Source organism: Paroedura picta, chromosome 1 (assembly GCF_049243985.1).
Source record: "Paroedura picta isolate Pp20150507F chromosome 1, Ppicta_v3.0, whole genome shotgun sequence".
NCBI lineage: Eukaryota > Metazoa > Chordata > Lepidosauria > Squamata > Gekkonidae > Paroedura > Paroedura picta.
Genome location: NC_135369.1, coordinates 116,642,229 through 116,656,336, shown reverse-complemented (window position 1 = coordinate 116,656,336; position 14,108 = coordinate 116,642,229). Strand labels below are relative to the sequence as shown.

The window sequence follows — 14,108 nt, the reverse complement described above, 5'->3', positions numbered from 1 at the left end:
CTGTCCACAGAGCTTTGTACTTAAAGTTCAGGGTAAAGTTAGACATTTTCTTTGTGCAAAGGGGCTGAGTCTTCCTGGCTAGGGTTAGCACACTTGCCAATTGACCAACTATTTGAACGGTGAAATTATATAAAATATTAGTCGTCAAGCCTGCTGCAGGATAGAATGCAGTGGGCACTAGTGTCAGGAAGGGGGGGGAGGGAGGCAGGCCTTGGGAGGGGTGGAGAGGCCTCCCACCCTGTTGCACACCCCCCCAACGATGGTAGGGCAGGGGTGTGTCGGCTTCGGGGTCGAGTGATCACCTCTCACTTTGGCTGCTGTAGCTTTCTGCTCTTTGTCTTCTGTTGCCATTCCCTAATCCCCCACCTCTTTCAAGAAGTCTACTATACTTCATCTCCTTCTAGCACTCTATTTGCCAAATAACTGATTGACTGGATGATATGTCTTTCCTTCAAACTCATCATTAGCACCCAGTCTAGCTTTCAGTCTAGCATGCACCAGTGAACCTTACCTTCAAAACCTATAGGGCCTTGCTCACCTTGCCTTTCTCCCTCCTTATTTCTCCATTTCCACTATCCACAGCAATTCTTCTGATCCCTCCTGCTTTATTCCCCTCTTAGGACTTAAGCTTGAAACTGCCTATCTGAACACTTCTGTTGAGCCCAACAGACTTACCTCCCTCAGTCCTTCTTTAAAAGTCCCTTTTCCCATGAAACCTACAATTCCTTTTTCCATAATAAACCAGGCCAAGCTCCTGTAACTGAAATAAAATCCACATTATTTCTGTTTGTGCCTACTGGCCCCATTATGCACGGGGGTTTTAGCGCACATTCAGGGTGGAATGGCGGCGACTAAAATCACGGATAACGCACGGAGCCGGCTGCAACCGGCTGCAGCTTCGGTGCATGCCGCCGAAAAAGCCGCGTCAGTGAAACGCGGAAGAAAGCGCAGCTTCCGGGTGAGCGGGGCGTAACCAGAAGCGGCGTCCGGATCGGCGCGTGCATAATCGGTTACTCTGGGTTTTGCCGCCGTCGCGCCCCGCCCCGTGCATAACCGGTATGCGTCGCGTCTTCCCCCTCCGCGTTTTCCACGTGACCCGAAATCGCCGTTTCGGCGGCCGTGCATAATGGGCCCTGCCCTAGCTTTCGTCATCTCTCTTTTGTTGAATTACAGAGCATCTGATTCAAAGCGCTGGGACCTGCCATCTTATTCTCTTTATAATGTTACGTACCTTAATGATGCAATACACATATATTGTGAAGTTTTATGTATGAGCTGGCCCTTAGATTAGGTGTTCAACTATAGGCCAGTGATTTCAACAGGGTGTAAATACTGTTCAGACTTCCTACCCTCCACCAGCGCACAACTACTAGGGATGCTGCTAATTTCTCAGTGAACCTGTTTGGCAGCTGAACCTACCTTGCTGAACAGTCACAATCAGACTGTAGGGCAATCAGAGAGATGTTTGGAAAGCAACTCAAAACAGCTGCCAGAACTTGAAAGTTTGCACATTGTTTAGTGACATTTGTTAGGTCCTAACAAAACTTTTGCTTTTGAGATTTTCTGTGGACCAAGACAGCCACCTAACATTTTAATTCAGAATAAATGCAACTCATTCATTCATTAATTTCAACAAAATGTAGAATTTCGGGGGGGGGGGGATGCTGGTGAAAGTGACATTGTTTAAACTGTAACAAAGGGAGATCCATTGTGCTTCGAGCAGGAAGAACCAAGTATCTATAGCATTCTATCCCGACCTTCCTGCTGTATGCAGGAGAGCAGCTCTGCCTTTACTCATCCCTATTAACAAGGGCTGAGTTATATAAAGGATTATTCAGATTACTGTTTTTTACTGTCAAACCCATATGCGATTTAGAACTTTTAGGTAGGAACTGAAGGTAAGCAAAATGTAATGGTATGGAAATTTCTCCCAGAAAACATAAACAGGACCTTTAAGTAATTCAAGGGCAGGTTCAGAAGCCAAGAATAAACAAGGCTATGGTGCCTAGCTAGAATAAAAACAGTTTATTTTCAGATGATTCAATTTAGAAGATGTCATTCTGTGAAAGCTGTGTGCTGAAAACCCTCATTATTGATTTGGCAGTATGAACGTTTAGAATGAATTCATTTTTACAGGGAGGTATATGAAATAAACAATCAGTCCCTCCTTAAGTACATAACTAAAATGTGGAATGAGATGCTTATTTGCTTGATCTATGTGCTCTGCACTTTAATGTTCTTCATGTCTCTTAAAAGCACTGGTCTGTACGTTGAAGCCAAACTTTCCATGTATCCGAAGTAATCACTCACTCGAAATTCGTGGAGTGCTTCTTCCTGTCCATTGCACAAAGAAAATTATTATTAGCTAGGAAAAATGATTTCACACCATCACACTAGTATTTTCTAGCTTTTCCCCAAAGGGAACTCATTTCATTTTGTCCCCCCACTGGCACTTAGTCTGGCATGCCACTGAAAGAGATCACCATAAACTGCAACAGACATGAGAAATTGGCATTCATTTCTAGACAACATTTTTCTAATTACACCTTTGCTAACAGAATAAGCAATTCAAAATGGATATTTTTAAGTCTTTTAATATATGTCACTGGAAAGCTTTAAATTAAATCAGTATAAAATAAGTGACAATTTGTCAAAGGAGAAAAATATTTTTGCAATCTTGACAGTCTTGCAATCTCTTGCATGACAAAGAATTGTTTTGGACAAATTAATCCATCATCTTAAGTAAAGGTTATTGTTAGCTGTTTTGATCTATTGCCACTTAAATTTATTCAAAATGGGTAATTACTACATATAACAAACATGTTTTAAGTGCATTGCTTTGCCTGGGCACCTCCCCCCCCCAAAAAAAAACCCTGTTTGTTTGTATTCTTTCCACTGGTGGTGCAGTGTGGACTTGAATTTTGTTTTATTTTATAAAGCAAAGGCAGGAGGAAGCCCACAAATATATACTTAATTCAAGGAGTCCCAGAAAACATGATGGATGGAACTGAAGTAGGAGTACAATTCTATATGTTTGTATAAAGAATCTGTTGTGAAGTTCTTTAAAAATGAAAAATAAAATCTTGTTGCACATATAAATTTGTATCTAAGTTTTGAGAACTTGTCCAGTTTGAGAACTTGTCCTGCTAAACTATCTCTATGTAGTTTGTATAAAATGCCAAAATATGTGTTATGGCTGTAATAGGTTAAATAGCACTGGCCCCAATACTGATTCGCAGGAGATCCCACTGATCATTTACCTCCATTGAGAGAGCTGTCTAATTATTCCTATTCTTTACTTCCTGTCATTTAGTCTAATTTAATCCATACAAGGACCTGTCCTCTTATCCCAAAACTGGTAACCTTACTCAGGTGGGTTTGGTGAGGCACTTTGTCAAAAGTCTTTTGAAATTCCAACTACATAATATCTACAGGGTCACTTTCTTGAAATACTCCCAAATATTGGTGAGGCAAGTCTTCTCTTTGCAGAAGCCAGTCTGATTTTCCCTCAGAAGGCTTTGTTCTTATATGTGCCTAATAATTCAATTTTTATTAAAATTTCCACTAATTTGCCTGAGACAAACATTAGGCTAACAGGCCTGTAATTTTCTCACTCCCTGCTGGATCTTAAAACAACAACAACAACAAAAACCCCACAGGTGTAACATTTCTACTTTTGTGACAGCTGCATTCTGGTTAGGAGATCAACAAGTTCTCCTTTGGTGTTCCCTTAGATACTTGGAGGTATGCCATCAGGACCCAAAGACTTTTTGGGTTTTAATTTCCCCAATTTCATCATCTTAGTCTGACTCAGAGGACTGTTCTGGAATATATTTCTGATCTCTGCCAACTGGAGGTCTAGTTATTAAACTAAGATATTTTGGCAGACGATATCACTTAAAACATCACTTTTTCCTCACAAACATTCATTTCCCTCTTTTTTTGTAATACAGTGCTACTATTCCATTTAAATTTGTTCTCTGAAATTTTAATGAGAGTTTTATCAATTTTGACCTATTATTTGGCCTGTGTGTCTTAAGAACCATTTAATTTTGATGGCTTGTCATCAGATGTTAACATTCATTTTATTAGGAGGAAGCATAGCTCTAGTCGGTTGTCGGTTGTCTCCTACTATATAATGAGGATTACAGGTCTGACATGCTGTTTTAAAATTAATGTCAAAGGTTTTAAATTAATGGTAAACTTTAACCACTCACATTATACAAAATGGCTGTTTGGGACAGACAGCAGTTAATAGCATGCTTCAACAATTAACTTGATATATTTTGCTTTAAAATATTATCCAGGCAGTATTTTTATATTAATGAAATTCATTTTTGATTCTAAAGTTCTGGATGTCAAACAAGCCTTATCAAGTTTAATATTAAGAATGCTCCAAGTCTTTCCTTTCTTCAGATATAGAAACCCAGTTTGGAATTTTAGTCTGTACATTATTCTAAAAAGGTCAAAGACAGATATGAGTCTTACAACAACAAAAACAGCTTTCATAAAATAGCAGTACCGGGAATTAGGAAAAATAGTCTAACCCCCTGATTAGACTATGGATGCCAAAGATATATGCACGTACTAAAAGTTCAGTTTTAAATTAGAAATGCCACCTCGTACAACAGCAGTCCCAGAGGTTAAATTATCTTGATTTTCTTTCTTTGAGCTGGTGTAGCAGAGTAACCGAGACTAAGGTATGGCTCAAAAATCCACACTACTTTGAGTTTATTATATATTACGTGACTTTAGGTTAGATGCTCACACTCAGCCCTCAGGACTGCATCTGCAGCATGGTAGTACTGATCTACCTTACTGGATTATTGTACAGGTAACAAGAAACTGAATGTAAGGCAGAATGAAGACAAAGGTGAACAAACTGTGCTTCTCCAGATATCCATGTACTTATGGAGAGCCACAGTTTGGCCACCCTGCTCTAAGGCAATATACAGGGTCAGGGAACAATGACATGTCGTTAAAGGTAACAGCTACAAAAAGGAAACAGAAATTCTTTCCCCTTCCACAAATCCTTGTTCTTTTATGGGAGAGCTGATGCAGGAGGAGAGAGAGAGTTATTCTTTAAGTTTCCTCTGAAGATGCTCAAACCCCAAAAGCACGTTTAGGAGGTTTGAGGAAGGTATATCTAAAGGCAAGAAGGAGAGATCTGCTCCCAGAACACATTTTGGTCACAATTAATTTAATTGAACCTTGTGGATTTTATAAATTGAACAAATCTGACAAAGATAATAAAAAGTAGTTATCACTTCTGCATGGTAACATTAAACTAATAGTTTAAAATATAAGAACAGGCCCACTGGTTCAGATATAAGGTCCCTCTAGTTCAACATGCAGTTTTCAGTAGCAATCAACCAGATGCTTTTGTGAATTCAGAAGCTTGGCATCTTATTTAATGTCCATCAAGGTTTGCTATTCTACATGTCCAGAAGAGATTTTAGGGTCTATCCTGGGTTCCCAATGGAATGAAAGTAGCAAGGTTCTCTTTTACATCATCATTGTGTTTTTATTATTATTATTATTATTATTTTTAGATTTATTTCCCGCTTCTCCCGACAGGCTCGAGGTGGGTCACAACAACTAACCCCATTAAAATTCCCATTAAAACATCAATCTACTAACATGACGGCTAAAAATCCCATCCTAGAACCTGGGTGCTAATTAGCACAGAACCTGGGTGCTAATAAGAAAATAAAGCATTATAAATTTTGAAATGATTTGCTACTGGTCTCTCCAGAACATTAATTTCAACACTTGGCTTTATTCTATTACTGAAAACGAAAAATAGAATTTTGTAAAAAAAAAGAAAATACTTTAAGGAAAACTTGAAGATCCTGATTCTGTGTATGCTGAAGGATCTCTTGCTGCAGATGTTTGAACACAGATATACATGTATATATCTGGTAGTCAGGGCCAAGGAAAATGCAAATGGCAATGTAATGGCAGATCTCACTCCAGTCCATATAATTCCAGAAGCACTGCATTAGCCACTGCTGGCAGATCTGAGAAAACATTCCAAAATAGAACTCATTATTGAAGCTCAGTTATCCTTCATAACAGACTTGATTTTTGAGGGTTTATTCAAATATTCATTTTATTAGTAGTCATTATCATTAACAAGAAAGGTCAGTCTCAGCTTAGACAAAACTCATTTAGTGAAACTATTAGTTTTAAGCCTTATTTAGACAGCTCACATTTCGTTCATGACAAAATATGTTATTTTCTCACAATTATATCCCACAGTCACCCTCTACTATAGATATATATACTTTCAATACTTTCTTTCTTGTTATTTACTACTCTATGATATCTTCTGTCAAAGAGTTAAAAGAGTCATCATGAAAGAGAACAGAGACTAGGTAGAGAAGCAGGGATCAGACAGAGAATAGGAGGGAGAGAAGGTAGAAGTATCCAGAGTAGAATCAATCAAGCGTTACCAGACTGTTACATTACAATGGTGGGAAGAAAAGATGTAAGTACTCAATGACTGTGACGTCTGACTATCTCATAATGTCAACCCACACAGAAGATGTGTCTTCCAGTCTTCCTCTAAGCACAATACCCATTCTTACTCTGATATGTACCACCAGCAAAGCAGGGATTTTATCAGTGCTGTCCTAATTTGATGAACTGAGAGAAGTAGGGCACATTGTCCTAGCCCTTCTGGCCATAGTAGGCATAAACATGCTCCTGTCAGAGGAGATAAATGGAACCCATAGCTATTAGCTCTGATAAAAATCAACTTGAGAGGAAAATTACTATGCAGACACAAATGCCCTTAACAGTCTTTAAAATTACCATTTGTATGTATTTAAGCCCTACAACACCTTCTAGAAGCAACGCCCAAAAATGATGTGCTTATCATCATGGGGGATTGGAATGCTAAAGTAGGAAGCCAAAAGATAACCGGGATAACAGGCAAGTTTGGCCTTGGAGTACAAAATGAAGCAGGGCACAGGCTGGTAGAATTTTGTCAAGAGAATACAATGGTCATAGCAAACACTCTTTTCCAGCAACCCAAGAGACGACTCTACACATGGACATCACCAGACGGTCAACACAGAAATCAGATTGACTATGTGCTCTGCAGCCAAAGATGGAAAAGTTCTATCCAGTCAATAAAAACAAGACCAGGAGCTGATTGTGGTTCAGATCATGAGCTTCTTGTTGCAAAATTTAGGCTTAAATTGAAGAAAGTAGGGAAAAGCACTAGGCCACTCAGGTATGAACTAAATCATATCCCTGACGAATACACAGTGGAGGTGACAAATAGATTTAAGGAATTAGATCTGATAGACAGAGTGCCTGAAGAACTATGGACGGAGGTTCGCAACATTGTACAAGAGGTAGCAACTAAAACCATCCCAAAGAAAAAGAAATGCAAGAAATCAAAATGGCTGTCTGAGGAAGCTTTACAAATAGCTAAGGAGAGAAGGGAAGTGAAAGGCAAGGGAGAAAGAGAAAGATACACCCAATTGAATGCAGAATTCCAGAGAAAAGCTAGAAGAGATAAGAATGCCTTCTTAAATGAACAGTGCAAACAAATAGAAGAAAACAATAGAATGGGGAGGACCAGAGATCTTTTCAAGAAAATTGGAGATATGAAGAGAACGTTTCATGCAAAGATGGGTATGATAAGGGACCAAAATGGTAGGGACCTCACAGAAGCAGAAGAGATCAAACAAAGGTGGCAAAATTATACAGAAGAACTATACAAGAGCGAGCTTAACATCCCTGATGACCACAATGGGGTAGTTACTGACCTGGAGCCAGACATCCTGGAATGTGAAGTCAAATGGGCCTTAGGAAGTCTGAGCAACAATAAAGCTAGTGGTAGTGACAGCATTCCAGTTGAACTATTCAAAATCTTAAAGGACGATGCAGTAAAAGTGCTACACTCAATATGCCAGCAAATTTGGAAAACTCAACAATGGCCACAGGATTGGAAAAGGTCAGTTTACATTCCAATCCCAAAGAAGGGCAATGCCAAAGAATGTTCAAACTACCGCACCATCGCACTAATTTCTCATGCTAGCAAAGTTATGCTCAAAATCCTACAAGCTAGGCTCCAGCAATATGTGGACCGAGAACTTCCAGAAGTACAGGCAGGATTTCGAAGAGGCAGAGGAACTAGAGATCAAATTGCCAACATACGCTGGATCATGGAGAAAGCTAGGGAGTACCAGAAGAACGTCTACTTCTGCTTCATTGACTATGCTAAAGCCTTTGATTGTGTGGAACACAACAAATTGTGGCAAGTTCTTAAAGAGATGGGAATACCAGAGCATCTTATTTGTCTCTTGAGAAATTTATATGCAGGTCAAGAAGCAACAGTGAGAACTGAACATGGAATCACTGACTGGTTCAAAATTGAGAAAGGAGTTCGGCAAGGCTGTATACTGTCGCCTTGCCTATTTAACTTGTATGCAGAGCACATCATGAGAAATGCGGGATTAGAGGAGTCACAAATTGGGATCAAGATTGCAGGGAGAAATATCAACAACCTCAGATATGCAGATGATACCACTCTAATGGCAGAAAGTGAAGAGGAACTAAAGAACCTGTTGATGCGGGTGAAGGAGGAGAGTGCCAAAGTTGGCTTGAAACTCAACATCAAGAAAACAAAGATCATGGCATCCGGCCCTCTCAATTCCTGGCAAATAGAAGGGGAAGAAATGGAGATAGTGACAGATTTTATTTTCCTGGGCTCCAAGATCACTGCAGATGGGGACTGCAGCAAAGAAATTAAAAGACGCTTGCTCCTGGGGAGGAAAGCTATGGCAAATCTAGACAGCATCCTAAAAAGCAGAGACATCACCCTGCCAACAAAAGTGCGTTTAGTCAAGGCTATGGTCTTCCCAGTTGCAATGTATGGCTGCGAAAGTTGGACCATAAGGAAGGCCGAGCGTCAAAGAATTGAGGCTTTTGAACTCTGGTGCTGGAGAAGACTCTTGCGAGTCCCTTGGACTGCAAGGCGAACAAACCAGTCAGTCCTAGAGGAGATCAGCCCTGACTGCTCTTTAGAAGGCCAGATCCTGAAGATGAAACTCAAATATTTTGGCCACCTCATGAGAAGGAAGGACTCCCTGGAGAAGAGCCTAATGCTGGGAGAGATCGAGGGCAAAAGAAGAAGGGGACGACAGAGAATGAGGTGGATGGATGGAGTCACTGAAGCAGTAGGTGCAAACTTAAATGGACTCCGGGGAATGGTAGAGGACAGGAAGGCCTGGAGGATCATTGTCCATGGGGTCGCGATGGGTCGGACACGACTTCGCACATAACAACAACAATGTATTTAAGGTGCTTTAATTTAAGAGACGTTATGTACTTTAGTAATAAATGGTAGCTCCTTTCTGAAAATATATTTTCAGAATAAATATTAAACTGATTCACGAGAACACCAGTTTTAATGTTTCTTTTGTTACTAAATCAATCTTTAATTCCTAGGTAGGGCACAAATTGTTATGCCTGCTGCAGACAGAAAAATGCTAGGTGAGCAACATTGATGATCTGGGCCTCCATTAGACTGACAGAAGACATGTGTGTTAGTTGGATCCCGTCAAGAGACAGGAGGTGTGCCAACTGCCTCTCTGAGTGCTGATCCAGCCAGAGGACCTGTGTCTTGGCTGGATTCAACTTCAATGAATGACTCTGCTTGAGCCAGTCCACCATGGCCTCCAGGCATCTAGCCAGACAGACTGGTGAGGCTAACAGATGGCCATCCATTAACAGGAATAGCTAGGTGTCATCTACATATTGGTGACAACCCAGCTCAAACTTTTGGATCAACTGGGCGAGGGGGTGCATGTAGATATTAAATAACACTGGGGAGAGTATTGCTTCCAGTAGGACATCACAAGCAAGAGGCCATGAGGTACTCCCTCCTGACACTACCCTCTGTCCCTGTCCTAGTAATTTTTAAAGCCTGGAGATTTTTAACCAGGGAAAAAAACCAAAAACAGGCAAACACATAAATATAGTAAATTATTATGGAAAGTGATCAAAAAAGGAATGCTACAACGAAAGACTCACATGTGATGGAGTGAAGCCAGACATATGGAAAGCAGAAAAGACAAGGGGCAACTCAGCCTTCAGCAACATTTCAACATAGTGGGCACTGCAAAAATACACTGGATGGATACCAGATGCTCCTGTGTCTACAGGCAGGTGAATCTGACCAAATGAAGCAACAACATGCAATATTATTCAACTTTTGAAAGAATATCATGTATTCTCTCAGGCTAAATTAAAATGCAGAACAACACTATGACACTAGTACACACATAATAAACTAAAGGTAAATTAGTGAATACTGGATTAGGTCCAAAGCTCAGTTTGTATGAATAACAGATCAATGGATTCCTCCCTGCTAGCTGTAGCCACCCCCCCCCAAGAAAAAAAAAACAGGCCAGTAGAAGAAAGTGCTGTCAAGTCACAGCTGCTTACAAAAACCCTGTGGGGTTTTCAAGGCGAGAGATATTCAAAGGTGGTTTGTCATTGCCGGCCTTCATGTCGTGATTCTGGAGTTCCATGGAGGTTTCCCAATCATGTACTAGCCACAGCCATGCCTGCTTAGCTTCTGAGATCTGATGAGATTGTCCTAGCCTGGGCTATGCGATTCAGGGTGGTTTTATTTTACCAGGTTTTTTAGTGGTCAGGTTATGGATCACGTTTAAGCTATCCATAGCTTGTTTTTCATAGTGTAGTTTTATTTGCCTTGGTAGCTTTACACTGTGCTGACACAATTTTTATAGATTTTGTTTTTTAAAAAAGGCTTTTAAAAATGTCAGAATGTCCTTGACTGTGAATATTCACGATATTCCAACACAAAAGTGTGATCAGCCACCACTAGCATGGAAGCAAGGGGGGGGGGGGTAGATTGTCTAATCACCTGGCACTGCCCCATTGTTTTATCAGTTTGGTTAAAAATAATAAAAGATAAACTGAATTTATTTATTAATTAAAATATGTACACTGTGCACTTTTGCAGGCAAAGTGGATTACAATTTTAAATTAAAACCATCCATAATACCATAAAACACCCATAATTCTTTCTCTCACACGAAAAAGCTTGCTGTTCAAACCTCACTTTAAAAACACCTTACCATATCTCCAAAGAACTTTTAAGGACGACACCCTCCTTACCTACTAAGGGAGTCTGTTCCACAAGGAAGGAACTACTTTTAAAGAAGCCCATAGATACCAAGCAGGCAACCATAAGCAGTCACAGCCAGAAGACAGTGACTGGTATACAGGGATATATGGGGCCATAAAGTACTTCAGATGTATGGGTCCTAGGTCATGCTATAAAATATCACCTTGAAGTGAATTAAAAAAAATTGTCAATGTAGCTATTTTAGAATATGCAAGCTCCCATATTCTGAACCAGCCAGTTTTCATGGCGACTTCAAGGGCTGCCTTGTATACAGCACCTTGCAGTAGTTCAAACATGAGTTTCCATAAGCATGGATTAGGAAGGTCAACACAGCTGAGTCTCATAAGGGAAAAGTTGGTGACCCAGATGCAACTATTAGAAAGGGAGGACGTGATTCAGCGGCAGAGTTTCTGCTTGGCAACCAGTTCCCAGATTCAATATCCAGCTAAAAGGACCAGGAATATCTCTGTGAAAGATCTATGCCTGAGACTCTGGAGAGTCACTGCCATTATCAGTAGACAATACTGACTTTGATGGATCAAGCGACTGATTCAGTACAAGGCAATGTCATGTGTGTGTTCACTTGTGGCTACCACACCAATCTGCTGTTCAAACAGCAAGAGTGAGCCCATAAATACACTCAAGCTCTTAACCTGTTTTATAAATGCCAGCCCCACTCCATCCAAAACAGGTTGATCTTTTCCCTTCAAACCATCAGAAAGCCAGTTTCCTGTAGCGGTTAAGAGTGTGGACTTTTAATCTGGCATGCCCGGTTCGATTCTGCACTCCCCCACATGCAGCCAGCTGGGTGACCTTGGGCTTGCCACGGCACTGATAAAACTGTTCTGACCGGGCAGTGATATCAGGGCTCTCTCAGTCTCACCCATCTCACAGGGTGTCTGTTGTGCGGAGAGGAAAGGGAAGGTGACTGTAAGCCACTGAGCCTCCTTCGGATAGAGAAAAGCGGCATATAAGAACCAACTCTTCTTCTATTTGACCTGTATCACCTCTTTCTTGTCTGGATTCAGCTCTAGCATGTTCTGTCACTGGACTAAAGCCTCAAAACCTTGCCTCAGATATATTTGGATACTTAGATAATGAAATATGGATCAGGAACCCTAACCTTTTGGAGCCTGTGGGCATATTTAAAATTTTGAGGGATGGTGGTGAGTGCCAGTCTCAAATTGGCTTCCAGAGGAGGAAGAAATAAGCCAGAAATGGCTTCTGAAAAGAAAAAAACCCACAGAACATTTGCCCCTCTTCCCTAGAACACCTTGTAGATGGGACTGCCATGACTAAACTGCAAATTGACTGTGTATACTTCTTCTCGCAGTGCTGTTGAAATCCCAGATATGGATGAAGTGCATTTTTAATGCATGTATTTGTAATATTTATATGTTTCCTATCTACTGGTACAAGAGCCTCTTGTGGCTCAGGGTGGTAAGGCAGCCGACAAGCTGTCTGAAGCTCTGACCATGAGGCTGGGAGTTCGATCGCAGCAGCCAGCTCAAGGTTGACTCAGCCGTCCATCCTTCCGAGGTCAGTAAAATGAGTACCCAGCTTGCTGGGGGGGAAACGGTAATAACTGGGGAAGGGAATGGCAAACCACCCTGTATTGAGTCTGCTAAGAAAACGCTAGAGAGCGTTACCCCAAGGGTCAGACATAACTCGGTGCTTGCACAGGAGATACCTGCAAGGGCCTTGCAGAAGAATTACAAAAAAACATTAATTCTCTAATTTCAGTGGTAAAAAATTGGTCTGGACCAACCCCAAGATGCTCCTTTTCATCTATGAGACACAGCTAGAAGATGGGGAAGATGAAACTTGGAAAAAAATCATAAGCACAGTGCTTAGATGGTGATTGATATTGCTGAAGTTTTGTTGTGCTGACATATAACAAGTTGGAAATTACACAAGCTCTATTGCTGATATGTGTAAGTAAACTTTGGTGACACTGCTTTCTATTATATAAATAAATTTAGCTTTGACAAAGGGATTTGATAGGGTATTCAAAATAACTGACACAAACAATTTAATTACATGAACATTTGTGTTAAATGCATCTTGTAGCTAAGGAAACAGCTTGAAATGCTAAACTACTCAAACCCAGGCTGGCACTTAACATTGCAAACCAATTTTTTTTCTGTACCACACTGATATTTTGTGCCTTTCAACGATTTTAGAATAAAACAAAGCTAATAATCTAAAGAATGAGCTAGCACAGAGCAATAATAATAAAAAGGCTATTCAATAGTTCTCTCTACCTACACGCAGAATTTAACACTACTAATAAAGTACATTTTATTGCTCACTTTAAAATCCAATGATACTACCATTGCCATGTCTGTTTCTCCCCCGCCCCACCACCACACACACTATCAGATAGCTATTTGAGCAAATGTCAGACCCATCTTTTTCTGAAAGAAACTGTACAGGGCAAATATTCAGTCCGAAAACATTTAAGTGAATGATTCTTTTTTTAAGAAACGGAAAGCTTCTTCTGTATTAATAAAACTCATTTAAAATGTTCAAAGTAATCTTGTCAAGATGAAACAGTTTTTGAAGTCTTACAGAACTATGTAGTCGTGGCATCCAAAGGAATGCAGAGACAAGAAGACGGGAGAACTGTTGAAGAAATGTTACTGTTTTCTCCTTGTTTCCCATCATGATTAGAAAGACAGAAGATACAAACCAGTCAAAGCTTACATATCCCCCCTGAAGACTGCCTGTAGAAGCAAGTTAAGGAAATCCAGTTTTTCTCCTTTACTGGTTACTTAAAAAAAAGAATGGAAGTCAAAAAGTCAGTGTGTTTAAAGCAAAAAAACAACAACAAAAAAACAGTATCTCAATCCATAAGCCTTTCCTTGGTATTTAAACACTAGTCTGAAGCTGAGTTTTTAGTGGCTCTCCACTAGTTTGAATGACGGGTTTTGGA

The 14,108-nt window shown here is 40.3% G+C and overlaps 1 protein-coding gene across 5 annotated transcripts in view; it reads right to left on the bottom strand.

Moving 5' to 3' along the window:
* Window positions 1–2,010: 2,010 nt before the first annotated feature.
* TBC1D32 (TBC1 domain family member 32) overlaps window positions 2,011–14,108 on the bottom strand; it is a 94,843-nt gene continuing 82,745 nt past the window's right edge. For 3 of the 5 annotated variants that reach the window (XM_077300722.1, XM_077300740.1, XM_077300733.1), the window contains 4 exons: window positions 13,745–13,899; window positions 10,051–10,191; window positions 5,832–6,020; window positions 2,011–2,334 (listed from right to left, as the gene is read on the bottom strand). In XM_077300722.1, the coding sequence (XP_077156837.1) occupies window positions 2,215–2,334; window positions 5,832–6,020; window positions 10,051–10,191; window positions 13,745–13,899 (605 nt within the window). In that variant the 3' untranslated portion in view covers window positions 2,011–2,214. Of the gene's footprint in view, window positions 2,335–5,831; window positions 6,021–10,050; window positions 10,192–13,744; window positions 13,900–14,108 lie in introns of those variants that run through there. The other 2 variants (XM_077300749.1, XR_013224900.1) reach the window with 2 other exon arrangements.